This window comes from Ctenopharyngodon idella, chromosome 5 (assembly GCF_019924925.1).
Source record: "Ctenopharyngodon idella isolate HZGC_01 chromosome 5, HZGC01, whole genome shotgun sequence".
Lineage (NCBI taxonomy): Eukaryota > Metazoa > Chordata > Actinopteri > Cypriniformes > Xenocyprididae > Ctenopharyngodon > Ctenopharyngodon idella.
The window spans coordinates 28,473,920-28,501,231 of record NC_067224.1 but is presented as its reverse complement, the minus strand read 5'-3'; the positions used below and the strand labels follow the sequence as shown (position 1 = coordinate 28,501,231).

The 27,312-nt window shown below is 38.8% G+C and overlaps 3 protein-coding genes across 5 annotated transcripts in view; 1 reads left to right on the top strand and 2 right to left on the bottom strand.

The window, feature by feature from the left end:
• The window catches only part of tacr1a (tachykinin receptor 1a), a 61,906-nt gene extending 51,857 nt beyond the window's left edge, over positions 1–10,049 (bottom strand). Inside the window, exon 1 of one of the 2 annotated variants that reach the window (XM_051892606.1) lies at positions 9,900–10,049. The gene's annotated coding sequence lies outside the window, so the exon portion shown is untranslated. Of the gene's footprint in view, positions 1–7,488; positions 7,559–9,899 lie in introns of those variants that run through there. The other variant, XM_051892607.1, reaches the window with a different exon arrangement.
• On the top strand, positions 44–11,435 carry zgc:110329 (uncharacterized protein LOC550500 homolog). The gene is made up of 8 exons (XM_051892608.1): positions 44–984; positions 2,830–3,015; positions 3,548–3,622; positions 3,706–3,801; positions 5,556–5,672; positions 7,060–7,110; positions 7,536–7,652; positions 9,920–11,435. Exons 1-8 carry the CDS (start codon positions 898–900, stop codon positions 10,241–10,243), a joined length of 1,053 nt encoding a protein of 350 aa, XP_051748568.1. The 5' UTR covers positions 44–897; the 3' UTR covers positions 10,244–11,435.
• Positions 9,962–27,312, bottom strand: LOC127512051 (uncharacterized). 2 transcript variants are annotated; one of them, XM_051892602.1, is made up of 2 exons: positions 22,267–27,312; positions 9,962–10,141 (listed from the first exon to the last, which is right to left on the bottom strand). In XM_051892602.1, exon 1 carries the CDS (start codon positions 27,308–27,310, stop codon positions 22,610–22,612), a length of 4,701 nt encoding a protein of 1,566 aa, XP_051748562.1. In that variant the 5' UTR covers positions 27,311–27,312; the 3' UTR covers positions 9,962–10,141; positions 22,267–22,609. The 2 variants fall into 2 exon arrangements, with proteins under 2 accessions (XP_051748562.1, XP_051748563.1); XM_051892603.1 differs by lacking the exon at positions 9,962–10,141 and adding an exon at positions 16,758–17,999.

Sequence of the window (27,312 nt, the reverse complement as noted above, 5' to 3'; positions counted from 1 at the left end):
TTGCCATATTGCACCTGGTTGTTCAACTTTCACAAAGGTGTTTACTATATAAGTCCATTAATACTGAATATAACATTTAATAAGAGTGAAGTTATAGAATTCATTCAGGCATGGTTCAATATACACGTCAATTATATGGCAGAGACTGTTACTCTAAATGTATTTAACCGTTTTTAAATAGAACATTGATCTATTAAAAGCTGCAGTGAGAGTTTAAGGACTACTGTGAAGAAAAAGACTTTTGAAAAACGTAATTACAACCACAAGCTACCTGAGAGATAATCAATATTTGCGAGCATGCTATGCCTAGAAAAAATAGGATTTTCTGTGATGTATTGCCATAAGAAGTGAACAAGTACTTCTGAGGATTAAAGCTATTGTGACACATCTTAGAGAGATACTTTATTTCCCGGGCATATAAGAGGCTTTAGTTCTTCAAGCTAGACAAGTACATCTTCTTTTTATAAAACAGATAGGCTATTATCTGTCAACTGGCTGGCATGGGCTTGTAAAGTCAATGAATATGTCAAGACATCAAGTGTTTGATGGGAGTCTCATTTATGTCAAAATCTTTACATGGAAATTATGTGATCTGTCTGTCATTTAATATGTGCTGGCCCTTTAAAAGGTTTGTTCAGCATGTTGTTTGGCGGGGCGGAAGTTATTATTGGGATAAGAGTTACACCTTACAGCTGCTGATGTGTCTTTCAAAACATTTCAGAGGAATCGACAGCCAAGTTGAATACTTGACGGAAGTGCTTATTATGTATTCAGACGCGTCTTAAAAACAGTCTGCTGTCTCTAAAAGAACAAAGGTCCATTGAGCCTTAGCGGCATCGGCTAACATCTGAATGCACGGAAAGCTCAGGATAACTGAACTCAATTAATGCTGTCACCATGCCGTCTTACGAAGAATTCAGAAAAACCAATCACTTCTATTATTTTGTTAAATTCTCTCTAAATGTCTATTCAATGCTATTCTCGGTAAGTGTGCGTTTAAACTGAAAGCTGTTCTACTACTAGCATTGCTTTGTTTGTCCCTCACCTCACATAAACACACACCTGCCCCGAATGAGTAACTTACGCTCATGTGTTTGTGTTGAACGTACAGTATGGGTAGTCTTCATAAATGTCTTAATAACTTGACAGGGTAATTTTGGGATACATATTTGCCACACTTTTTCATAATTTCTCAGCTGAGCTATGTGGTTCAGTAAAGGAAACACAGTCGCCGCTGGCAGATTTAAAGGGGCAAGACGCTGTTATTGTTGCTGTAAATGTAAATGTTTTTTATGGTTCCTGTAAATGATTGGTGACTCTAATAATATTGAGACGATAGACTTGGACATAATCTATTTTCTTTAGTTTCTCGTCCTATCGAGTCTATATAACTTATCTATCGTATAGAATATCCATAGATATAAATGTCTATTAGGGATGCAAAAATGCAAAGTATTAATTATTGGGCCTTTTTGTGACTATACCAGAAAATGTCAGATATTTTGACGGAGAATGAATATTTAATTTATTCTGCTCATTTTAAGATTAAATAAAAACGTAAAGAGATAGTGATAGATGATGGTGAACATGCATTTAACAGTTATGCACATTTTAATAAACAAATAAATAATAAAGGTTGTACTTTATTTTAAAAATTAAAATAAAAAATAAAATGTTTCATCATTACATGTACATAGGGCATTACAATACACAGCAGTCTTAAAGTGACGGCACTCTGCAAGAGAGAGTGCTGTTAAATGGTTAAATCTCTGGGCTCTCTTTTCTAATTAAGGTTTTTTAGAGGTTATTCCCCCTTTTTTTTTAAGAGTTAATTTAAATATTTATCCATCCTTTATAATGTGCATTATGTTGTGATGCCTACATTTACTTTTATTTTAATGTTTTTACTATATTTTGAATTTTGTTTTTAACAAAGTATTTTAGCAAATTTAGAAAATAACTGTGGCTATTCAGTATCGGAAAACAATAAACATTTTGTGCGTCCCTAAAATACATATTTTTCTTTGATTTGATGTCTGGTTTTGATATTTTAGGTTTCAGGTCTGTAAATTATGTGTTGTTGCTGTACAAGAATTAAGATTTATTTATCGAATTCAACAAGGAACACGGAATTCTTCTTGACTCATTAGCCAGAGTGTTCTGTTTTCTCACAGGAAATGCATTAAGTCACTGCCTTATGGGAGTATCTTTACTATTAGAGTTTTTGGAACATGATGATACAAGCAGAAAAGCCTCTCAGGATACTCTTCAATTCTCTTTCCTTTTTTTCTCTCCCCTTCTCTACTCATATGCTTGACTTGTAGCCTTTACACCTGCTTTATCGGACATCACTAAAGCACCACCATCTATCAATGAACAGAAAATAATTGAAATTGACAGATGACAAAGTTAATCAACCAACAAGACTTATTAAATTAACCCTCTAGAAAGAACAGTCAGGGAAGAAAATTAAAAATGAAGTGGTTTCAGTTAGCATGCTTAGTACTAATGTAGTCTTTTGTTAGGATACAAATTGATATTAAGACTGCCACATCAATCTTTATGATTTGCGTCATTCCATTGACATTGTTTGTGCATTTTAGCTAAGCACTCTGTAAATTACATCTGTCATCTTCGGGATTAATGTGAGGAACACAAGTGATACACATGATCCGCATGACTTTGTTGTGCATCAAAACACTAATTTCAACTTTATATCTTTGTTACATGTCTAATATAATCATATAAACATAATGTTATGAAATTATGTAAGCAGATGTGACTTGTACAGATGTTTTACCAAACCTACCACTGCCCCTGTCCCCTCAGTTGCTTGGTCTGTGCGTGCTATGTATTGGAGTGTATGCAGAAGTGGAGAGACAGAAGAATCGCACCCTGGAGGGGGTGTTTTTGGCTCCTGCTGTGGTCCTCATACTGCTGGGTCTCGTCATGTTCACTGTGTCTGTGATGGGGATGGTGGGATCCCTCAGGGACAACAAGACTCTGCTGCACATGGTGAGTGTTGCTTGTCTGATCATATGTATGTGTGCCAAGCTTCTACCCTGTTACTGGTGATATTTTTACTTGCGGCTTAAAAGGATAGTTCACCCAAAAATGAAAATTCTGTCTTCCATTACTCACCCTTATGTCATTCCTAACCATAAGACTTTTGTTCATCTTCGGAACATAAATTAAGATATTTTTAATGAAATCTAAGAGATTTCTGTCCCTCCATTGAAAGTCTGTTCACCCAAAACTCTGACGCTTCAAAACGTTCATAAAATTAAATATGTTTATCATATAAAGCGATCGTGTCTCTTCAGAAGACATTGATTAAACCGCTCAACTCATATTTCTTTATTTTACGATCTCTTTATGAATGTTTTGAAGCATCAGAGTTCAATAGAGGTACAGAAATCTCTCAAATTTCATTAAAAATATCTTCATTTGTGTTCCAAAGAGGAACAGTCTTAGAATGACATGAGGATGAGTTAATGATGAGTTTTGGGGGGTTGAACTAACCCTTTAAATAAACTTTTCCATGCAGTTCCTGTGTGTGCTGTGTGTTCTGCTGGCTCTCCAGGCTCTGGCCCTCATCATTGCCCTGATCTTTGAAAAGACAGTAAGACATATGGAACATTGAGAGCAGAGAGAATGTTGTGTTGTGTGGTTTGTTGTTAATGAGTCCAAATTTTCTGTCTTTAGACAATCAAATTATTTCAGAAGAGTATACGTGAGGGAATCAAGCACTACTATGATGACCTGGACTTCAAAAACATATTGGACTACGTGCAAGAGAAGGTTGTTTACTTAACTGTTTTATTACTAGAACCTAAGTAAATTATACACCCACTCTAATATGGTCTTTATCAAGTCAGCCATAAATAATGTCCATCTTTCTAGCAGAAACACATAGTTTGTATCAATTAAAGTTTTCTCATTGCAGATGTCACAATACTGTCACATGCATCATAAATAGTAAAAAAAAAATTCGGTAACACTTTACAATAAGGTTTATTAGTTAAACAGTAGTTAATGTATTAATTAAAATGAACTAACCATGAGCATTACATTTGTTACTGTATTTACTAATCTTCATTAACGTTAGTTAATGAAAATACAGTTGTTCATTGTTTGTTCATGTTAATTCACAGTGCATTAACTAATGTTAACAAGATTTTAATAATGTATTTGTCAATATTGTAATTAACATTAACAAAGATTAATAAATGCTGTATAAGAGCAGTTCATTATTAGTTCATGTTAACTAATGTAGTTAACTAATGAACCTTATTGTAAAGTGTTACCAAAATTTCGAATGGTTCTGTAATCCAGCTTTATACACATTTTTTACAATACACATATTTATACAATATGGCATTTAAAAGAAAGAAATTAATATTTTTATTCAGTAAGGACTAGGGGTTGAACGATTTTTTAAAGCCAACATTTATGTGATTAAAGTCGAGTCGTCGAGTACTCGCTGATGACGTCATTAATGAACAAAAATGGGGCTGTTTACACAGAACGCGTTTTTTCCATTCCAATGCGCTACTTTTCCATTGTTTTTCTATGTAAATACGTGCTAGACGGATGTGTATATGACCGTTGCGCTTGCGTCTTTTGCAATGTCTTGCGCATGACACGGCGTTCTAAAAACGCGTCGATCAAGTTTAAATCAGTTCAGCTTTTAAAAAACGCATTTCGAGGCTTTGCGTTTAGTTAGTTCACCCAAAAATGAAAATTCTGTCATTAATTACTTACCCTCATGTCGTTCTAAACCCATAAGACCTTTGTTCATCTTCAGAACACAAATTAAGATATTTTTGATGAAATCTGAGAGTGTTATGACCCCCAATAGACAGCAACACGATAACCACTTTCAAGGCCCAGAAAGGTAGTAAAGATATCGTTAAAATAGTCCATGTGACTACAGTGGTTCAACATTAATGTTATGAAGCAACGAGAATACTTTTTGTGCGCAAAAAAAAATAAAAAAATCTTCTCTTCTGTGTTAGTCTCTGACGCTGTTCATGCTTTAAACACAGTGCAGCGCTTCCGGATTCTGTCAGAACGCCAGCTCAGTATTGGCAGGCTCCTGCGTCAGCATCACACACATGCGTCATGGTGCTCACGTGAACAGCATTAGAGACTCACACGGAAGAGAAGAAATTGTTGAATGAAGTCGTTATTTTACACAAAATGTCTTCTCATCGCTTCATAACATTAAGGTTGAACCACTGACTTGTAAAGTCACATGGACTATTTTAACGATGTCTTTACTACCTTTCTGGGCCTTGAAAGTGGTTATTGTGTTGCTGCCTATGGGGGCCAGAAAGCTCTGATTTCATCAAAAATATCTTAATTTGTGTTCCGAAGATGAATGAAGGTCTTATGGTTTGGAACGACATGAGTGTGAGTAATTAATGACAGAATTTTCATTTTTGGGTGAACTAACCCTTTACGAAGAAAACTGTTACTCAAATTATAATTAAAATGACCCCTTTTAGGCCTCTTTTTTTTTTTTAAATAACTCTCTTGGTTTGTCTTTTCAGTTTTCTTGTTGTGGGGGAGATGAGTACAAGGATTGGGAAGTAAACCAGTACCACTTCTGCAATGGCACGAGTGCTTTGTCCTGCGGCGTTCCCTACACCTGCTGCATCCGTCAAAGTGTTAGTCACTTCTTTCAGTCATGATACATTAATCATGCATATGTCGCCCCTGCACGCGGCAGTCTGATGAGAAAAGCCTGTGCCACAGGGTGTTTTTCACGATTTTGCTAGTAATCTTTTCTTGCTGAAGATAATGTACATTTTGTTTGAGGTGGAAGCGGTCTGACCCACAGGTATGTGAGAGCAGGGAGCTGATTTCTGAGTTTTTTTTTCTGGCGGGTTAGAGAGCTCTCTAGTAAATGCTGTTCTCCATGAGTCAGTGGAGAGTGCATCATGATGGAGAGGATTTAATTTGCTTGCCCTATGCTGCATAGAGTCTCTTCTGCTGTTTATGTGCGCCTCTCTCTCTCTCTCTTTCTCTTTCTCTTTCAGAGTTAATGAATGTTGATTGGGCACTAATGCACTGTTCTCCTTTCGGTATGACAGCTCACTATGCAGTGAGAGAGCACAGGCCTTTTCAGGCTAATAATGAAACACCACCAACATGATCAAAACTTCCTTAGAATATTCTTCACATCCTGTCCCTTCACATTTTTTCCATTCTCATCCTAGGTAATGCAGATATATTTAGCCTAATGTGAGACAGAATTTTATCCTCCATTTAATATCAGATCATTAATCTGTGTTTCAGATATTTGACTTCAGATGTTCCCCTTATCAATCCTAATGGGCCAGAATGGCACAAGAAATTTAGTAAATAAAGGTAATTCAGTAAATGAACTATAGCTAGGTGGAGATGCTCAGGAATCTGCTGATTTCTGTAGCCTTTTTTGCCCAGGGGAAAAAATACGTTAAAGGATGTAATGTGCTCTTAGCGGTTGCTGAAAGCGTAATTAGATTATCCAAAATATTTATGGTGTAATGGGCCTTAAAATTCTGTAGAAATCTGTGGAACTGACACTTTCTTCACCCTGTTCCCTTACTACCAAAGCCCCGCTGTTGTTCTCCATCTATTTCAAACCGCATCATCTTATATTATGGCATCTGGTAGCTGATGCATACATTTTGGAGAAAACGGAGGTGAAAGTCGCATGGTGCAAAATGTATGAGATGTATCTGAACGTGCTTTTGGGAGCAGGCAGATTTGCAGTCTATTTGTAATCTGATTAGATGGGCTCCCTGCTCGTCAGTCCTATTACAGATTCCATCATTGCAATGACCCTCTGCTTTAAAGGTTACATCAACATGGTTATAAGTGTGTGCTGGAATTCCATATGGAATTCTGTAATATAAAATTTATTTTAAGGGTCAAAGGTAATCAAAACACAACATACAGTTCGCCAATACTCTTCTGCACCAACATAGTCAAGCTGACCAAATGTCACATCTCAACTGAGAAGGTTCATATGCAAGTTACTAATGAGTCCTGTGTGTTTATTTTTATCAGGTCGGAGAAGTTGTGAACACACTTTGTGGCTACAGAACTCTAAATCAGCAGGTAAGTGGAGGTCTCTGGAGTCTCATTTTAAGTCCACATTCTTGTAATGGCCTGCAGCCAGCCATCACTGACTGATGTTAAATGACTTGCGTCATTTTACGTAATATTTTCATATCTAGTGATGCATTTGGAGAGAATCATTTGCTGGATCTTGAAATTACCTTTAAAAGAGGAGCTGTAACAGGAAAACAAAAACCTCCGATAGCCATTTCAAGTGCAACCTTTGTTTTTGTTTTGGTTTTTTTTTGGTTTTTTCCATAGATAAAAACCAAGCAAATCACATCAGAGCCATTACGAGCACCACCTCCATTATGCCATTACGATGGACTTTAGTTGTGATATTTTAACTTTGTATGTTTCGTAGAATCAGAGCATTACCTGCCACCTGTACTGATTTTGTTTCCTTTCTCTCCTCTGTATTACAGCGTGAAGCTTTAGATGGCATAATTCATGTGCGTGGCTGCATACATGCTGTGAACCTGTGGATGGGGGACAACATTGGTGCTACTATTGGAATTTGCTGTGCGGTTGGACTGCCACAGGTTTTAGAATCATCTTTCCCTTCTTGTGCTTCCTGTTTATTACTTACCTCATCTTATCCTGAAATTTATGTATCTCTTCATCGTGTACTTTTCCCTCTGCACTTTTTATCTCCCCTGCTATTCCACATTTCCATTTTGATTGCCTACCTATTCTGTTTGACTCTTCTCTCATTAGAGACTCCTCTGCCAAACAATAAATTATAGAAAATGGGCATCTGCACTGACCAGATGCAAATACCCAAAGAGGGGTGCATGACTCTTGGAGAAGCTGGTACCAAGTCTTGCTAAAGGGCAAACTTGAAAACTTTATTTCTAAAATAACCAGCCTGCTCTCTCTCTTTCTCTGTCTCATCTTGCCCCTTGCTGAGATGAGGGAAGAGGTCACATTAAATGCAGCCACATGGCTATGCTGTCACATTCCTCCATTAATGCATTAATCCACTAATTAGAGCAGAGGAACAGTCCATTTACACAAATATGATGGAATGTGTGACAAAGCACCTGTCTGGTAAATTACGGTATGGTTGCATTAGAGATCTGCTTCTATAAGTGCACAGAGTATTACTGTATATTGTATCATATTTTAAATTAAAAATTTTATATAAAAAAAATAACTGAAATTAAAGATATTAACATTCTGATCACTTAAGCACATGGTGACTTGTGCTTCAATTAAAAATGATAAAAGTATGAACAGATTTTTACACTACTGTTGAGGTCAGAGTCAGTAAGATTTTTTTTAATGTTTGTCTCATGCTCACCAAGGCTGCATTTATTTGATAAAAAATACAGTACAAATTTTAATATTGTGAATTATTGTTGTCAAAAGTACCGACTGCAATACCAAGTTGGTACTGAAATTTAAAAAATGTGACGCTTTGAGCTCTGTTGAGCGGATTCGTAAACACCTCTAATTGGCAATTGTGTTCACGTGCTCATCAGATATGTCTGTGATTGGCTACAATGATCAACGCTTCAAAAACATGTTGTATCAGGGGACCGGTCCTGCTTTCGAAACGCTTTCAAATTCAAACACTTCCGTGTGCTTTCAAACACTCCTGTGCGTTGATCAATGTAGCCAATCACAGACATATCTGATGAGTGCGTGAACACAAAGGCCAATCAGAGGTGTTTGAGTACGCTCAACAGTGCTCAAAGCGTCACGTTTTTAAAATTTCAGTACCGACTTGGTATTGCAGTCGGTACGTTTGACAACACTATTGTGAATATTATTGTAATTTGTTTTCTATTTTAAAGGGGACCTATTATGCCCCTTTATACATGTGTGATTTAAGTTCCAGGTGTCCCTAGAATGTGTCTGTGAAGTTTCAGCTTAAAATACCTCACAGATAATTTATTATACCATATTGTAAAGACCCATTTCATGCTGTTTTCGTGCATGTGGCTTTAAATGCAAATGAGCTGCTGCTCCCCACCCCCTTTCCACGATCACAGCTCCTGCCTGCATCGTATACTGTGCCAAATAATAACAAGACATCTGCTTGGTTTTGATTATCATCTAAATTGCGATCATGCTCATGGACAGTGCAGTTCTTCTTCATCATGAAAGTTTATTATTTCCATGTGTTTTAAAGCTCTATAATTTTAAACTTCTAATTTAATATCATCTGAGCGCACACATCTAAAACACATGCACAGAGAGCTGGCTGTCACACGGCGTGCAGCAAGAGTATTGAACTAAATTCTTTCACGTTTTTTTAATGTGTCTAAACTGTCACAAGGTTATGTCAAAAACACACAAAGTTCAAACACCATGTAAAAGTGAATTTTGCGTAATAGGTGCCATTTATTATATTTTAAAATGTATACATGGCAAAGCTGAATTTTCAGCATCATTACTCCAGTCTTCAGTCTCATAATCCCTTAGAAATCATTCTAATATGCTGATTTGGTGCTCAAGAAACAATATTATCATCACTGCTGGAAACAGTTTTTGTGGAAACTGTGATAATTTCATTTTTCTTTTTTTAGGATTTTTTGATGAATATACAGTTCAAAAGAACAGCATTTATTTAAAATAGAAATCTTTTGTAACATTATAAATGTTTTTCACTTTTGATCAATTTATTGTGTCCTTGCTGTATAAAAGTATTAATTTCTTTAAGAAAATCTTACTAACTGACCCCAAACATGCAGTAACAAATTGGGTGTAACCAGAGATCTTTTTCACCTGCAGATAAGTTGTAAACAATTTTTAGTAATCAAAAAACACCTCTTGATACTTACAACTTTAATGTTTCTTTCAGCTTCTTGGTATTCTCCTGAGCTGTATCTTCTGGAATCTTTTGGTGGAGATGAGTGAGTCTGAAGACATGGTGGACTTTAAGTTCCTAAAACGTGGTTTTGCGTACAGCGAACTGGACCTCTCGGGTGCTGGATGGTGCATGTGTCTACCTCGTGACGGAGGGTACCTGCCTGTACCTGTAACAGAGCCTGACACCTGGACTCCAGACCCCATCCCTTTCGACCTGGAACAAGAGCAGCCCAAATTAGCCTTTACACATTCCCAACTAGAGAGCCAAGGAGCTGAGTCAGGTATGGGAATGGATGAAGTGGACAATCGAGCTTAAGAACCACAAAGAAAACGAAGCTGCATCTTAAGCATATTGTTTTTTTTTTTTAATTTGTGATTTTGTATATAGAAAGGTTTGCCCTTGCACTGTGTTAAGATAAAGCAAGTTAGTTGCACTACATGTTGGTAAAAATGTTTTTAGGCATGAAAAAAAGGAGAGGTTTGTATAAAACATTTGGTAATAAAGGGAATCAGGCTTGTATTTATCAAACTTTTAAAAACATATTTCAAATGCTGTTTACAGTCATTTTTCACCATTTTAATTAATTCTGTCTTATGGGATTAAGGGACTTTGACTTGTTTTATTGGTCATATTGTCATTTAATAGTTTATAAGGTACATAGAAAGGATTCTATGAATTAATTGTTGGCAATCATTTTTTTAAATGTTTTTTAAAATAATTTGATTTGATGTCATTTAGGCCAATATTGCAATGAGTTCAATGAAATTGGTAGTTTTGGAATTCGTCACTGTTGTGACTGGCAGATGAAGCTGGGCATTCATCTCTGGTCTATGCAAAACATTTTATATTCATGTTTTTATATTACATTATTGTCATGAACCCAACTCTCAGAGAAAAAAAGGAACATATAGGAATATTATGGATCTTCTTTTTCTTTTAAAAGAGCATGTGGTTTGTGTATTGCCAACATTTTTCCTTAACGGTAATAAGTACCAATGAAATTTATTTATTAAAGTGTTGCCTTAAGTACAACAGAAGTTTTCTTACCTCAGGCTATTCAGGAATAGCCACATTGATTTGCAGGTAATTTGTAAGTAGGATTTTTTACTTTTTTTTTTTTTTTTTTTTAAGGGAGTCCTGGCATTGTTTAACACTACTTGAAGTTTCATTTGTCTTGATGTAATGCTAATAATTAATGTTTAGTTGTCATAAACTGCTGTTTTAAATATGTAGTTCATTCATGTTTTAACTTTCTTAGGTCTATGAAAAGATTGAAAAAAAGTTTAGCTTGGAGGATGTCATAATTACGACTCTCTGCCATTAATGTACAAAACCCACCTTTTAGTTGTAAGTAGTCTATTTGAAATACCTCACGATCGCACCTCTTTGCTAATAGACCTTTTGATGATGTTGCTAAAGATGGACTGCTGTGCTCCAGCTAATGTAGCTCTGGTTTTGTAACATTAATGTGACTTTCAATAAAATTTGCTTGAATTAACCTTTTAAATATGTCTCTTTGGTTATTTCTACATTGTTGAATAAGTCTCTTGAGCCTTGTAGTGGAGCAATAAGTGGAGCTGTAAAAAACTTCTGAGGAGATGGGCTTGTGGATTCTTGGAAATTGGTCACCTGAACCATTGAACATGTTTTCTAGTGCATAATCACACTTTCATGTTCTGATGAGAGAATGTTGCATAATGGCGTCTCAGTGGTTCTGTTAATTGTGTAGATGGTTCTGTAAGACTAATGTATTTTTCAAAGAACTCAAATTGCATTTAAGGACTCTGACAGCAACTTGGCAAGTCTTACTGATGCTGCTTTCCGTGTATCATCATAACACATCAATTGTATTAATTCCCGTGCAGAGCGATCTATCTTCAACCTCTCTCCCATTATTTCCACAATGCTCACGCCACTTTCCCCTTCATGGTGATGGCCATCGAGAGGCGGAATGTGGAATAATTATAGCTGGTGTCTCAATGAAGGGAAATGAACTGCAGCACCGAAAATAACACTTCGTGCGCTGAGAGCAGAGAACAAAATGCATCCACACTGGCGTAATTATGATAATAATAACAGCATTAATAACAGTAATTAACAATTGTCGACTTGAGGGACTCTCGAGGACGGGTTCTCGGTTCTGTGAATGAGTGCATCAAAAGAGGATAAGGCAAGGAGATCAAGTGATGCACTACAGATGAATAGTCAGTGCTCAAGTAGATGTTCCTTCCTGTCTGGGATCTGGAAAAGCTGATGGGGGTTGGGATGAGAAGGGAGTAAAATCCAAACATTCAAGTTCTTGAGAAGAAACTTGGTTATTTACTGAATAGTGCCACTGCAGTGACCAGCAAGGGCTTATATACAGAGGAAAAATATTGTTTTATCTCTTCACCAAGATTTTGATATGGCTCAAATTGATGTAATTAGGCTTATTGGTGGATAGTTAAGAGTGACCCAAGTATCAACATTTTCCAACAGCAATTATTATGCTGCGACTCTGAAAGTGTAATAAAATATTAAAAGGCCAGAGCTGTTTGTTTGTGTCTAATCAAGGGGGAATACGGCTCATTCCGGCTGCAGCTTAAAATGCTGCGTCTTTTTATCTAAGTAATGAACCCAGCACATCTATCTCTGAGGGGATTGTGAATCGCAGCAGGCAAGGAGATAAGTGTTGCAAGCACTACAATAGGGATTTGGAGGTTTTAGTTAAAGTCTGGAGGAAGGATATATATTAGTGTTGATCTGAGGCCGGCGTCTTTGAAATAAGCAACTTAAACTTAAAGAGAGCACATAAAACATTAAAAATCTGCAGGACATTCAGTTGCCTGTATTGTTGTCAGTGAAATGACTATATGGGTTTAGGGCTATAGTGATGGGCCCAGTGTGGTTGTAATACATAATGCCCCTGTTGACTGCAGGTGTTTTTGATCGTCCGTCTTTAAAAGCATTGCCCATTTCACAGCTGCTAGCTTAACTTGGTCCGGGCTGATGCCAGAACACTTTGAACAGGTGGTTATTTCTTTTTTTATCATGAGAAAAGGAAATTGTCTTCATAACACTAAAAAATCAGCTTATCTGAAGATCTAAATAAGCATTATTGTTTAAGCATCAGTGAGCATAATATAAAAGAAAACTGATTTGTCTATTTTCTAGCCTGGTAATTAATAGCCTTACAGTTAACCTTACACACACATACATTCAAACATTTAGGGTTGGTAAGAGGATTTTTTTATGTTTTTGAAAGAAGTCTCTTATGCTCACCAAGTCAACATTTATTTGATCAAAATACAATGTGAATTAAAGCTGCAAGCAGCGATGAAAGGGCCCTCGCACTCGGTGGCCTTAGGAAAACAGTGAATAGAGGGTGACATGCATGACGCATGTGCAAAGTTTCATGAGTTTTCGAGCATGTTTAGGCCCTCAAAAATGCAATTCATTTCAGAGAAGAAGAAGAATTGACTGAGCAATTACAATAGGGTCCTCACACCATCAGTGCTCGGGCCCTAAATATTATTAAAATAGCTGTTTTTGCTTATCTATTTTAATCTATATTATAAAATTTAATTTATTCTTGTTATGGCACAGCTGAATTTCAGCAGCCATTACTCCAGTCTTCAGCCATGATCCTTCAAATCATTCTAATATGCTGATATGGTGCTCAAGAAATATTTATTAGCCTATTATTGTCAATAAAAAAGTTGTGCTAATATTTTTGTGGAAACCGTAATATGCATTTTTTTCAAGAGTTTTGATGAATAGAAAGATTTACTGTAATGATATTAATTAGAAAGCTAACAAGACAATAGTCTTAGTAATATATAAATACATTTTATTTTATTTTATATAGCACTTCATTTTTATTTTATAGAACAGTCAAAAAGTAGGAATAAGAGAGAGCGAGGAAGTGTGATTGTGACATGACCCAGGTCAGGCTCAAACCTTGGTCTCCGTGTGCCAACAGCTCTTATATCATCATGTGCACAGTCCATTGTGCTACCGCTTCGACTGTGAAAACAATTTTTATAGAAGTATTAGACTAGCTAAATATTTCTCTCTTTTTTAAAGCAATAAACATTTTTTAAAATGATCTGTCGTGGCAACGGCTGTAACCACAAGAAGAACTTTTAATATGCTCCCGGGCAAAAAAAAACAAAAACAAAACAATGTGCAAAAAAGAGGGTAAATATCAAACTTAAATGAATCTAATAAGATAATGAGGGTACAATCTGAACTGTATATGACAGAAAATGGGTTTAAAATTACAGTGCTGGTTTTCTAGCACCTGTGCCCTCCAATTCTCAGTAGACTAGCCAATTTTCTTCCCTTCTTGTCTTCACCTGCGCAACTGCAAGGTTTTATAGCAAACCTGCATCTTTAAGGTCAAAATATTTGAATCAGTCGATGCAGATTTTATCCTAAATTAGTGCAAAAGACATCCAAATTGTTATTATTTGAGTTTTCATCTTGCATTTCATACTTTGGTTCGCTGGCATTCGCTCTTCTGAGGTTTACTAGAAGTGTAATAGCTATGCACTGTGCCTTTCCTTGCCATTATCCCTAAGGTAATACGCACTGAGTCGCCTCTCATCATCTCCTGACAAAAAACCCATATGGTGTTATCACCGAACGAATCAGACTGGGACTGCCATGCTCCGGACGGCAGAATGAATCCAATCTCGGCAATGAATATCATTGAGTGTCCCTGATTACTCACACAAATGCAATGTAAGATTCTGTCATGAGGTTCCAGTATGCCACACAAAGAAAATGGCTTTTCATATTCATCAACAAGCCATTTCTGCTGGAAATATTCTGTTTGAACAGATGATTGAGAGCTGTCCGTTGAATGATGAGTGAGTTTCTGCAGGCAGTTATGGAATGTGTCCCTGCTGACCCTGATGGACTGTCAACAAGGACCCCGTGTGGATGATGAAAGAGTGACAGTGTCACGAATGGCATTTAATTTACAGTGGCCTGTATATTTAATCTATTTAATCTACATTGAAAAACGTATGAATTTAGTATTATATTTATGCAGTGTCTCACAGGATTTTGTATATCAGTGATATCAAGATTGCTGTTGTACAGAACATTAATTGATTTTATACTAGGGCTGTTGAATGCTTTAATTTGATTGGTTAATCAACGTTCTAAGGCGCGCAATTACAGAGCTAAAGTAGTTCCAGGCAGGTCTTGACCGCATTACAGTTCCATATCACTTCGCCAAACGATTTCTGTTATTTTAAAGGCCCTTGCAGCCTACAACAGCATAAGAACCAAAACCCATAAGCAACTAAATATCGTAAACAATATGATAAAAACTACAAATTATTTCTATGTTTTTTTGCCACAATTACGTTTTGTTATGTATAGAAATCGCATACTCTCTCTACTCTCCCGCTGTATTTTCCACACAAACGCACGTACAGTAGCCTACTACTGACACACTCGCACAGAAATGTGTTGTCAGCGCTGTTCTGATGATTTTATCAGTAAAATAGTTTAGTAACTTAAAAGCTACATGACATTTCACTCACCAGTGAGGTAATAACGGCGCTTGAGGCAGATAAACTTCGACGCTGCTGCCGAACACTATTGAGAGACGCACATACCAGACTCGGGTAATTCACATGCTTAAAGGGTTAGTTCGCCCAAAAATGATTAATCTGTTCCTCATGTCGTTCCAAACCTGTAAGACCTTTGTTCATTTTCAGAACACAAATTAAGATATTTTTGATGAAATCCGTGAGCTTTCTGGCCTCCGATAGACTGCAATGTTAATACCACTTTCAAGGCCCAGAAAGGTAGTAAAGACAAGCGTCGTTAAAATAGTCCGTGAGAGGTTAATAAAATGTTTAGCGTAGATTGATTGAAAAGTGATTGATATTTATTTATTGTAGACTTTATTATTAAACGAAGTAAACATTTTGCTGAAATAACCACATGCGCCAGAGAAACAAGCGTGCCGCCATCTTTATAAAATTGTCTTTGAATTTCCGTTTCGCGGTAGCTCTGTACATTTCTATAGCATCGCTGTCAAAGAATATTTAGCTGGTTAAGTGGATTTACTTGTTGTAGAGTTAATGAAAGTTATCATGAGCATTGTAATGTTTAAAGCAGATGTCTTAACAAATGTCAGTAGACCGGGAAGATTTTAAAATGAGCAGTTCATTCATAAATATGTAAGATCGCTGTGGAAATACAAACCGGAAGTTAAAAGACAACGAGCATAACACTGAAAAGAGCCGGGGCTACATAAGGTCTATAAGAGCGCATGGTTTATCCGTCGATCACATGTGCGTGAAAGTTGTGTTCGTTACTATAACAATAGTAGAATCCGGATGCAGTGTGTTTCAGAATCAAACAATCATTGTAAAAATAACTTTTGTTATATCAAGATGATGATAAAATTAAGTCGTGATCTCAAGAAAACAACTTTTTTTATTAAATTAAATTATCTGAAAATTAAATCTACAAAAACTAAGACTATGGATGCCCTAAAAAGCCATGGAAATCAAAATAGAAAAACTAATAACCCATAGACTGAAAAAATAACTCACGATCACAAGAAAACAAAATAAAGGGGGAAAGAGAGAGAGAGAGAAAAAAAATAGGCTGTGGGAAAGGTACATTGACAAACACATAATCAATCAGTGTATGAATCTCAACAATGGTGACAACAAAGTATTCAGACAATCAGATCAACTCTGGACATCACAAAAAGCTACTAAAAGACAGAACAAAAACCACAGCAAAAATAAATAAATAAATAAATAAAAGCAAATAGTTAGAATTAAAGAAAATAATAGGACAATTTAGCTGCATAATTTATTCATGCTGTGATGCATGCTGGGAGTTTTGTACTATTGTTCCCAGCATGCACTGCGTTATGACACTTTTGATTGTCACCTTTGTTAAGATTCATGTGCTGATTCTTGATGTCTTATGTCATCTTAGAATAATTTTTGTGTTTTTGTTATCCTTTTTAATCTTCTGATTGGTTTTGTTCCATTATATCATTTCAGTGACTGTCGGTTTTGTTTTGTTTTTGCGAAATCTCAGGCTACATCTACATTAAAAGGGTCATGGACTGCGTTGTTTTATTGTTTTCTAATGTTTCCTGGGGTGCACTTATAATGTTAGTATGGTTTTTACATCCAAAATTGTCATAATTTAGAAATAAAAGGCATTTTTGCTACCTTGATAGCTCTCTGATTTGAACGCTCAGTTTTAAGGGGCGTGTCTGCTGTGAGACTTCAGTGTAAACACCCACTGCTGTGATTGGCTATCATCTTTCCATTTGAAATAGCCAGGTATTACTCTCTCTTTTAGCGCGTTTTTACTATTACAGCTCTCATCTAATCGTGAAAAGTGCTGCATTACATTTAGATCTATGGCAATATATTTAGATCGTGGCATGAAAGGCTGCAGTGATTAACAGCCGATCACAGACATGTTGTTGAGCGCATGAAAGCAGTGATCTCATTGCAACTCAATTTCTGCTTTCATCGCCACTAACAGTGCAAACGCGATATAACTAAGAGATTCGTTGAATAAAACGGGAGTTTTGGCGCGTGTCCAGAACTCACCGTCACTGATAAACTCACGCTGTTTGATTGACAACTCCAGTGCGCGATGTTTGATTGACAGACCCAGTAATTACAAACAAAGCTTCCATTGATCGCCGTTTAAATAACGGATTATTTTCAACCTACAAGAAACAACGTGAAGTTGACTTTTAGTCATTGGTTTGATTTATTGACACATAGACAAAGAACATCTGGTTGTACATGAATAATTGCATATCAGATCAGGCATTGGAACAGGAGTAACTCAGTTACAGGTTGTTGAATTATTGTCGAGTCCATATGGTAAAAGTCTGTTTGCAAATACCGAATAGAAATAAAGCTCAACTGAGACATTCGCATTGTTGAAAATAAACAACTATATTCCTAGCATTAGGATCCTTTGGAAGGTAATGTTATTTTTAGTTCTGTATCTTCTCTCCTCAGTGGGCGGGGCTAATGTTGCAATGATGATAGGCGTTGATTTCTTCTGTGGAGGCACCTGTCTATGACAAGCACATTCCAGGATCAGTTGTTCAATGGGCCTGGTGTCAATAAAAGCTTAATTGACTAACAAACTAAGTTTTCAGTTCTGAAACTTACAGGATATTCTTATAGTACGATGACCTCTTATATATCAAAAGCTCAAAGAAAAGTTGATTTCTCGATTCATAAACCCTTTAATCCGGAGACATTTGAAAACATTCCTCATCCACACTAGCGTTTTCCAAAAGTTGCTCATTCACACTGAAACGTCTAAAAACGCTTAAATCACCTTAGTGCGTATGTGTAAAACATACCAAAAGCTCACAAGATGATGCAGAGAGAGCAGATATAATAAAGTTCTCATGCTATTCTTCTAGCACGATCATTTTATTAGTATAATAGCGCATCATTCACTGTTGCGTCCAGGTCGCGCTCAAAATCGGGTTTAAAACGGAACTGTCATCAGATTTTGCCACGCAGGACAGCAAATTATCTGTCATATTTGCAGGAATGTAATGTGAAGATTCAACAAAAGAACATTTATCTTGAGCAATACTGTTAATGTGACAATGCCGGATATAACTAGATATCTATTGGTACAATATGTGTCACATGACTAAATATGTGTCATCGTTTTCAAATACCTTCGTTTTCACCATCCACACTACAACGTGAAAACTGCGTTTTTAAATTTATCCACTTTGGAGAGTATTTTCAAAAAGCTCAGTTTTCCTTGACAAAAACGCAGACTCAGTGTAGACGGAGGGCCAATATGGAGAGAAAAAGTTGCGTTTCAAAACGTATTAGTATGGACAAGGCCTCAGTTGGTTTCATTTTGCTACAAGATTTCAATGATGGTCACTTTGTTCCTTAGGGTTCGTTCACACTTGGCATGTTTGGTTCGATTAAAACGAACCCTGGTGCGATTGCTCTGTTAGTGCGGTTCATTTGAGCATGTGTGAACGCTGCCATCCGAACCCTGGTGCGCACCAAACAAGCGGACCAAGACCGCTGAAAAGATGGGTCTCAGTCCGCTTCCAAACGAACTCTGGTGCGGTTCGAATGATATATGAATGCAACACGGACCAAAGACATGTAAACGAACCAAAAACAGGAAGATGAGACCCTAAAAAGGACAGAATCCTCACGCATATCGTTTTTTTCTCGTCATAGTTGTGAGTTTGCCCATCACAGGCATCAGACGCGCGTCTCCACGCAGCAGATCGTTTGTGTGTGTGACGGATGGATTCCTGCCGCTGTTTTGACTCCTTTACACATTTTATAAGCTCTTCACGAGTTCCCAGCTGGCCAAAATACCATCACATGCAGGCTACGCACACACAACGAGCGCATTCACCTCAGTACACAGCATTGTTTTGGATGTTTGGTAAGTTCCGTCTCAAAATAGGCAATACGTCATAAAATCCGACCAATCAGGTTGTGAATGTATCCCTATGCCTTTAGGTTCGGTATCTTTTGGTTCGGGGATAAAATTGCCAATCTGAATGCTAATCGGACCAGGACTAAATGTGAGTCTGTAATCTGTGACTAAATGACAGTCAGTTTTGTTCCTTTATGAGATTTCAATGACGGTTGGTTTTGTTTCTTTATTCTTTTATGATATTTCAAAGACAGTCGGGTTTGTTCCTTTACAAGATTTCAGTGACGGTCGGTTACAAGATTTCAACGACTTGTCAGTTTTCAATGACGGTCGATTTTCTTCTGTTACGAGATATCAATGACAGTCAGTTTTGTTCCTTTTTGAGATTTCAACGACAGCTGGTTTCATTTCACTACAAGATTTCAATGACGGTCGGTTTTGTTCCTTTGCACGATTTCAAAGATGGTCAGTTTGACTCCATTGTGAGATTTTAATGACGGTCAGTTTTATTTTGTTACAAGAGTTTAATGATGGTTGGTTTTGTTCCTTTATTAGATTGCATTGACAATCAGTTTTGTTCCTTTATGAGAGCTCAATGGTTGGCGGCTTTGTATTGTTTTGAGATCTCAATGACGGTTGGTTCTGTTCCACTTCGAGATTTCAATAACGGTCTGTGTTTTTCCTTTTTGAGATTTCAATGATGGTTGGTTATGTTCCTTTATGAGATTTCAATGATGGTCTGTTTTGTTCTATTACGACATTTCCTTGATGGTTGATTTTGTTTTGTTACAAGATTTTAATGACGGTTGCTTTTCAGTGTCGGTTTTATTTAGTTACAAGATTTCAATGACAGGTCATTTTCCGTTACGAAATTTCAATGACAATCAGCTTTGCTCCATTACGAGATTTCAACAACGGTTGGTTTTGTTTCGTTACGAGATTTCAGTGGCGGTCAGTTTTGTTCCTTTGCAAGATTTCAAAGATGGTCCTTTTTGCTCTATTATGAGATTTAAACGACAGTCGGTTTTATTTCATTACAAGAGTTTAATGATGGTTGGTTTTGTTCCTTTATTAGATCTCAATGACAGTCAGTTTTGTTTCTTTATGAGATGTCAATGGTTGACGGCTTTGTATTGTTATGAGATCTCAATGACGGTTGGTTCTGTTCCACTTTGAGATTTCAATAACGGCCTGTGTTTTTCCTTTTTGAGATTTTAATGATGGTCGTTTTTGTTCGATCTCGCAAAGGAACAAAACCGTCCGTCACTGAAACCTCAAAATGAAACAAAACTGGCGGTCATTGAGATCTTGTAAAAGAACGAAACTGACTTCACAAGATTTCAGTGATGGCCTGTTTTGTTCCATTACGACATTTTAATTATGGCCGGTTAAGGGAGTTCAATGATGGACTTTTTTTCTTTACGAGATCTCAACGAAGGTAGGTTTTGTTCCTTTGTTCCTTCACTCAAAAAAATGAACTTTAACTGTTGTTAGTTTCACTCAAACCCCCCTTGTTCACAATACCTAAAAAACTCATGTAACTATATGAACTTAATTTGAGTGTGTTGTTTCTACTAAAAATGAGTTTTGTCAGCTTTATTTAATAAGTGTTTGTTCAGTCAACTTAACATTGCTGAGTGAAATGCACAAATTAATGTTGACATAACTAACTGGCAGTGGATCTGTAGTTCCCAGCATGCTTTGCAAGGGACTGCATTAGGAGAGTAAATTTAGGGATTAAAGTGTTATTTTATGTTTTTCAGTAAATATAGTTGCGTGGAACCACTTGACACTTCTTTTTTAAGTAAATCCAACAATTCATTTTTTTGAGTGTTTACGAGATTTCAAAGACGGTCAGTTTTGTTTCTTTACCAAATTTCAATGATGGTTGATTTGTTCCTTAAAGAAACTTAAATAATGGCAGTTTTTTTTTCCATTATGAGATTTCAATGACAGTAAGTTTTGTTTCATTACGAGATTTCAATGATGGTTGGTTTTGTTGTGTTACAAGATTTCAATGACGGTCGGTTTTATTCGGTTACAAGATATCAATGACATCTGTTTTATTCAGTTATGAGATGGTATTTTAAAAAGATTTGGTTTTGTTTCGTTACGAGATTTCAATGACGGTCGGTTTTATTCGGTTACAAGATATCAATGACGTCTGTTTTATTCAGTCATGAAATCTCAGTGACGGTCAGTTTTGTTCCTTTACGAGTGAAAAAATGAGTTAGCTGTTGGTAGCACATTCTCATTGCAGTATATTGCTGGTTAGGTTTGAAACCCACCACAGGGTGTCCGGTAAGAGACTAGGGCAAAGATGGTTGAAATATGGGAGTAACCCGTTTATTTGTCACCACAACAACTCAGTTATTAGTAAAAAGTTGAAGAGTCGTCTGAGTTGGGTATATTCAGTATGTGTGTGTGGTTTTTCTATAAAACAGAAAATACAGGGTAAAAATAAATATACATGGTTTAACGTGGACTGTTCTAAACAGAAATACACAATGTATATTTAGTAAAATACAGAATTAAAAGGAGTAATAGTTGCAAGAAAACAAATTAGGTATGTCATACAGGTTAAACAAAACAGCTTAATTTGTTCTATCTAGCGGTGCTTGGTCTGGACATGTTCTGCGCGCATGCGCATTAAGTTGTTTACAACTTAAAATCCCTCGAAAATGAGCACTTTGACAAGTAAACTGCACCGAAATACAAACGAAATATACAAACACAACATCAGTATAAGCAAGTATGAATAAAGGTAACATATATACAGCGTAACATTGTGCTAAAGATACAATAATCTCTTATCATTAGCCATAATAAGTGACGCACTTTATAACAGCAAATAGAATAGCATAACACACAAGCGATCCTACAAAGATCACATATAATACACTTACTTTGAATAGACGCACAACACCCGAACAATGAATAAAACTATATAAGATATATAACGTAAAAGTTCAGCATCCGCGTCAGCGCTCCGCCGGACTCGCTTTCAACTTTGCACTAAGCGCTATGGGCGGGATGATCGCCTGCACGTCGATCCGTGAGCGCTGATTGGCTGCTGTGCTGAATGCTGCGTGCCAATCAATCTCGGCAAAACAGAGAGATTTAAATCAAAAGGCATATTATTCTTATGAATATAATGGCCTTTTTAACAGCCGCCCCCAGATTCTGGGGACAGAATCTGTACAATTACAAAAAGGGCCTCTAAGTAACATATTGGTGTACAATCTTACATTACTCAGAAATGCTAGGCAATTGTATAATACGTGCTATTGGGCGTGTGTATGTCTTTTCGCCCACCTTAATATTAGCTGTCCTCACTCTGCCGTCAGCCCCAGGGAAGACTTCTGACACTCGTCCCACTGGCCAAAGTGCTCGAGGCAACTGTGGGTCGACGATCATCACTGTGGTGCCAACTTGAATGTCAGATATGTCCCCTTGCCACTTCTGACGGGTTTGCAGACCAGGAAGGTAAAACCTCAGGAAGTGTCTCCAGAAGTGGTCTGCAAGAACTTGGCTGTGGCGCCATCGCCGCCTGCTTATAAGCTCAGACTCTGGGTATACCACTGGAGGTAGAGTGGAATCTGGCCGCCCCATCAAGAGAGAGTTTGGAGTGATGGGGTCTAGGTCCGCAATGTCAGAGGAAGTATAACCCAAGAGTTTTGAGTTTAGAATTCCCTCAATCTCCACTAACACCGTTTGTAGCACGTCAAAGGTTACTGACTGAGCTCCGATGGTGGCGGTCAGTGCTTGCTTGAGAGAACGTATTTCTCGCTCCCAGCAACCTCCGAAGTGAGGAGCATTTGGGGGGTTGAAACGGAATTCAATCTGTTGTCTGGCTAGATGTGCCTGAAGTTCAGGGGCAAGAGCTGCAAAGGCTTCTCTGAGTTCCCTTTCTCCTCCCTTAAAATTGGTACCCTGATCTGATATGAGTTCAAAGGGGGTTCCGCGCCTGGCTGTGAAGCGTCGGAGGGCCATGAGGAAAGAGTCAGCATCGAGGTTATGTAGAACATCAATGTACACTGCTCGAGTGGTTAAGCACTTAAAAATGATACCCCATTTCTTCTCAGTCCTCCTACCAACCTTGACAGTATAAGGGCCGAAACAGTCCATACCTGTAGAATAGAATGCAGGTCGGAATAAGCGTAGTCTGGCTGGAGGTAGGTCTGCCATTTTGGGGATCTCTGGATTCTTCCTCCATTTCTGGCACTCTACACAGCTCCGTTGAAACCGCTTAACAGCTTCCCTACCGCGGAGAATCCAGTACTTGCGTCGAAGTTCAGCAAATACTCTCTCATATCCTGGGTGGTGGAGTTTGGCATCATAACTTTTTATGATGAGCTGTGTGATTGGGTGCTTTGGATCAAGAACGATGGGGTGTACAGTGTCTTGCTCAAGGTAGGGACTGTGACGTAGGCGACCTCCAACTCGAATTAGCTGGGTCTCACTGTCAAGTTCAGGTGCCAAAGCTTTTAAGCGACTGTTATGAGAGAGAATTTTACCAGCCCTTAACTGTTCAAGGTCTAAGGGGAAAGACTCTTGTTGGGATTGTTGTAGAAGAGTGACTTCAGCATCTCTGTAGGCACTAGCTGTCAGGCTGCAGGTGGCCGCCCCGTGAGAAGCCTTGGACTCTATCAACTCTTGGAAAGTCTTATGACGATCAGGGTTAAGGACTGATGTGCTGGTCGTGAAGTATGCAAGTGTGCACAAACCTGTTTTGCGCAGCTCATCTCCATTTACCTCCACAGGAGGTGGTGTTTCAGGCCACGAACTGGGAGAGCCTTTTAAGAATGATGGTCCCTGATACCAGTGGCTGTCTGGACCAAGCTCATTCAATGTTCGTCCCCGCGTGATGTCATCAGCCGGGTTACTGGAGGATGGCACAAATCTCCATGTGTGCTGATCCGTGAGATCTTGGATCTCTGCCACTCGGGTGCCGACAAAGACCTTAAATCTACAAGACTCAGACTTGAGCCAGGTAAGGACGGTGGTTGAGTCAGTCCACAAAGTGATGTGATGAATGGGCAAGGTTAACTCAGAACTGACAACTTTGGCCAGTTGAGCACCAGTTAGCGCAGCGCAGAGTTCTAGGCGGGGTATGGACTGCTGTTTTTTGGGAGCTACTTTTGATCTGGCTGTAAGGAAAGAGACCTCCACATCCCCCTGCTGGTCTTCTGTCCTTAAATAAGCAACTGAACCATATGCCCGTTCAGAGGCATCACAAAAGATGTGGATGTCTTGCTGACTTGTTTCTTTGTCTTTGGCCGGACCAGTGTAGGATCTTGGGAAGGCAATGTGCGAAAGAGATGGTAACTCTGCCTCCCACTCTGTCCAAGTTTGCAATAGATCAGGGGGAAGGTTTGGATCATCCCAGTCCCTTTTTTTGTCCCACAAGCGTTGGACTACGAGCTTTGCCCTGGTGGTGTATGGAATGAGGTAGCCCAGGGGATCATATTGACTGGCCAGTGTTCTGTAGATGTTACGCATAGTGATCTCAGTACTCTCTGTGGGACGATACCTATAGGAAATGGTGTCTGTTTGATGGTTCCAAAGCAGTCCCAGAGCAGATTCTTGCGTATCTGTCTTGCCATGAGAAATCCAGAGCTCGGCACTGGCCGATTTCAACTCTGAGGGCAGGTGTTTTATGGTTGATGGCTGATTACTAGACCACTGTCTCAATTCGAAACCACCATCTGCCAGTAAGGTCCTGAGTTTGTCGACGAAGCTTTTAGCTTCTTCCGTCGTAGTGAAGCTTTGCAGGCAATTGTCGACATAAAAGGACTTCAAGACTGAATGCCTGACATCTTCTTCAGGTTTGCTGTGATCAAGGACATGCTTTTGAAGGGCGTACACTGCACAACAGGGACTGCAGGTGGTTCCAAAGGGAAGGACCTGCCACTCAAAAACATTAGGTTGTTCCTGTACCTTGAGATCTCGCCAGAGAAAACGCAGCAGTGGTCTGTCCTCTGGGAGCAACCTGACCTGGTGGAACATCCCACGTATGTCACTGCTGACTGCAATGGAGTGTTCCCGGAATCGGAGCAGAACAGCTAGTAGAGACGGTCCCAGTACTGGCCCTGGGAGCAACAGCTCGTTGAGGTTTTGGCCCTGATAATTGAAGGAGCAATTAAAAACTACTCTGTTTTTCCCATTGTGGTGGACAATATGGTGTGGGATATACCATGAGTAAGCAGAGTCCTGTTCAGCATGCTGATCCAGCTTAACAGCATAGCCTGCTTGGTCCAGTTTGTGGATTTCTGCTGAGTAAGCAACTGCTTGTTCTGGATTTTTAACCAGTCGCCTCTCTGTAGCTCTCAGCTGTGAGATCACTGCCTCTTTGGGAGCTTTCAGCTGTGGCATATTTTTGACCCGCAACAGAGGAGTGGCATATCTCTTTACCCCATCTACTTCAACCCTGACCGTCTTGGCATCAAGGAGCTCGATTGCCTCACGGTCTTGTTTGGATCTGGTGCTGTTCTTCTCATTGCGCCAGGGTAGCGCATCCATCTGCCACAGTCTTTCAACATGCTTAAAGAGATCTGTCTCAGGAGATGAAGTTGAGGTAAAGAAACAGTGTTGTTCGTTGGTTTCCCACTGGAGATGCTGCACAGGCCCCTGCAATGTCCATCCAAGCCGCGTCTTAACAGCAGCCGGCCCCCCTGAAGGTCCAAGGCGGACCGGTTCCACTGGAGTAATCAGATGGGGGTAGTCTGAACCAATGAGGAGCACAGGACGCACAGTCTCTAGGTGTCGTAGTGGAAGACCCCTCAGGTGTTGATATTTCTCCCTTAAAGCTTTGACTGGATGTGTATGTTCAGCCAGGCTTAGCTGCTGGGCTGTAAATGCACCTTTAATGTGAAACACCTTCTTGGGCTGTGACAGGGGAGAGATAGAGAATGACACCGCTGCACCACTGAGGACTTGGAGCTCCTGTCTGACTGTGCGGAGCGGTAGGTCTTCTGGTTTACCTTTGAGGCCAAGCTGTTGAGCAGCACTGTGAAGAAGGATGGTTCTTTCTGACCCGTCATCTTGGATAGCATAGGCAGTCATGTGGTGTTTTCCATTCCTGAGTATTACTTTACTTATCTTCAGCAGGACTTTTCGGCTGGCAGGAGGCTTACGAATGAGAAGAATCTCGTTCATGGTATTAAGAAGACAGGAGTTGGTTGCAGGAGTGGAAGCAGGTTCAATTGGCACAGTCTGTGAGCTCTTAGCACTTTTCACTGTAATGTCGTGAAGAACTAGCAGATGTCGACCGTTACACTGCTTACAGCGCATTTTCAGACTGCATTCCGTTGCTTGATGGCTCCTGCCACAGCGCCAACACCGATTGTTCTCCTTGACCCAGTTACGCTTCTGATCTGTAGTGAGTTGCTTGAAATTTGAGCAGTTATTCAAAGAGTGCTTATTTTGTTCGCAGTAGGGGCAGTAGGGTTTTGGAACAGTTTTCGCAGTAGGAGCTGAGGTACTCGTGTCAAGCAGGGCTTTCTCAGTGTTCAGCAGAATGTTTGCATTCTTGTTAAAGGACTTGTGGTCTTTGATTACCTCTCTGGTCCGTGCAGTGGGCCCTCTACGTTGGCTGGTAACAAATCTTGACGTGTCCTCCTGTACTTGGATTTCATACTCCAACCATTCAGAAAGATCCAGAAGTGTTGGAATTGGAACACGGTGTGGATGTGCAAACCGGCGAAAACTTGACCTAAGATCATGTGGTAATTTCCCCAATAATCTGGAGACATGGGAGCCACACTGCAGTTCAAAGGTGCCCTTCTTTCCGAGCTGCCCCAGCATGCCAACGAGCGACCGAACTTTAAGTGCAAACAGTCTGAATGCTTTTATGTCCCCGCTGCTGATATTTGGGCCATCCATAAGTTCTGCTATTCGTTGTAATGCAAGCTGGTGTGGCTGACCATACTGCTGGTCCAGCGCAGCCATCG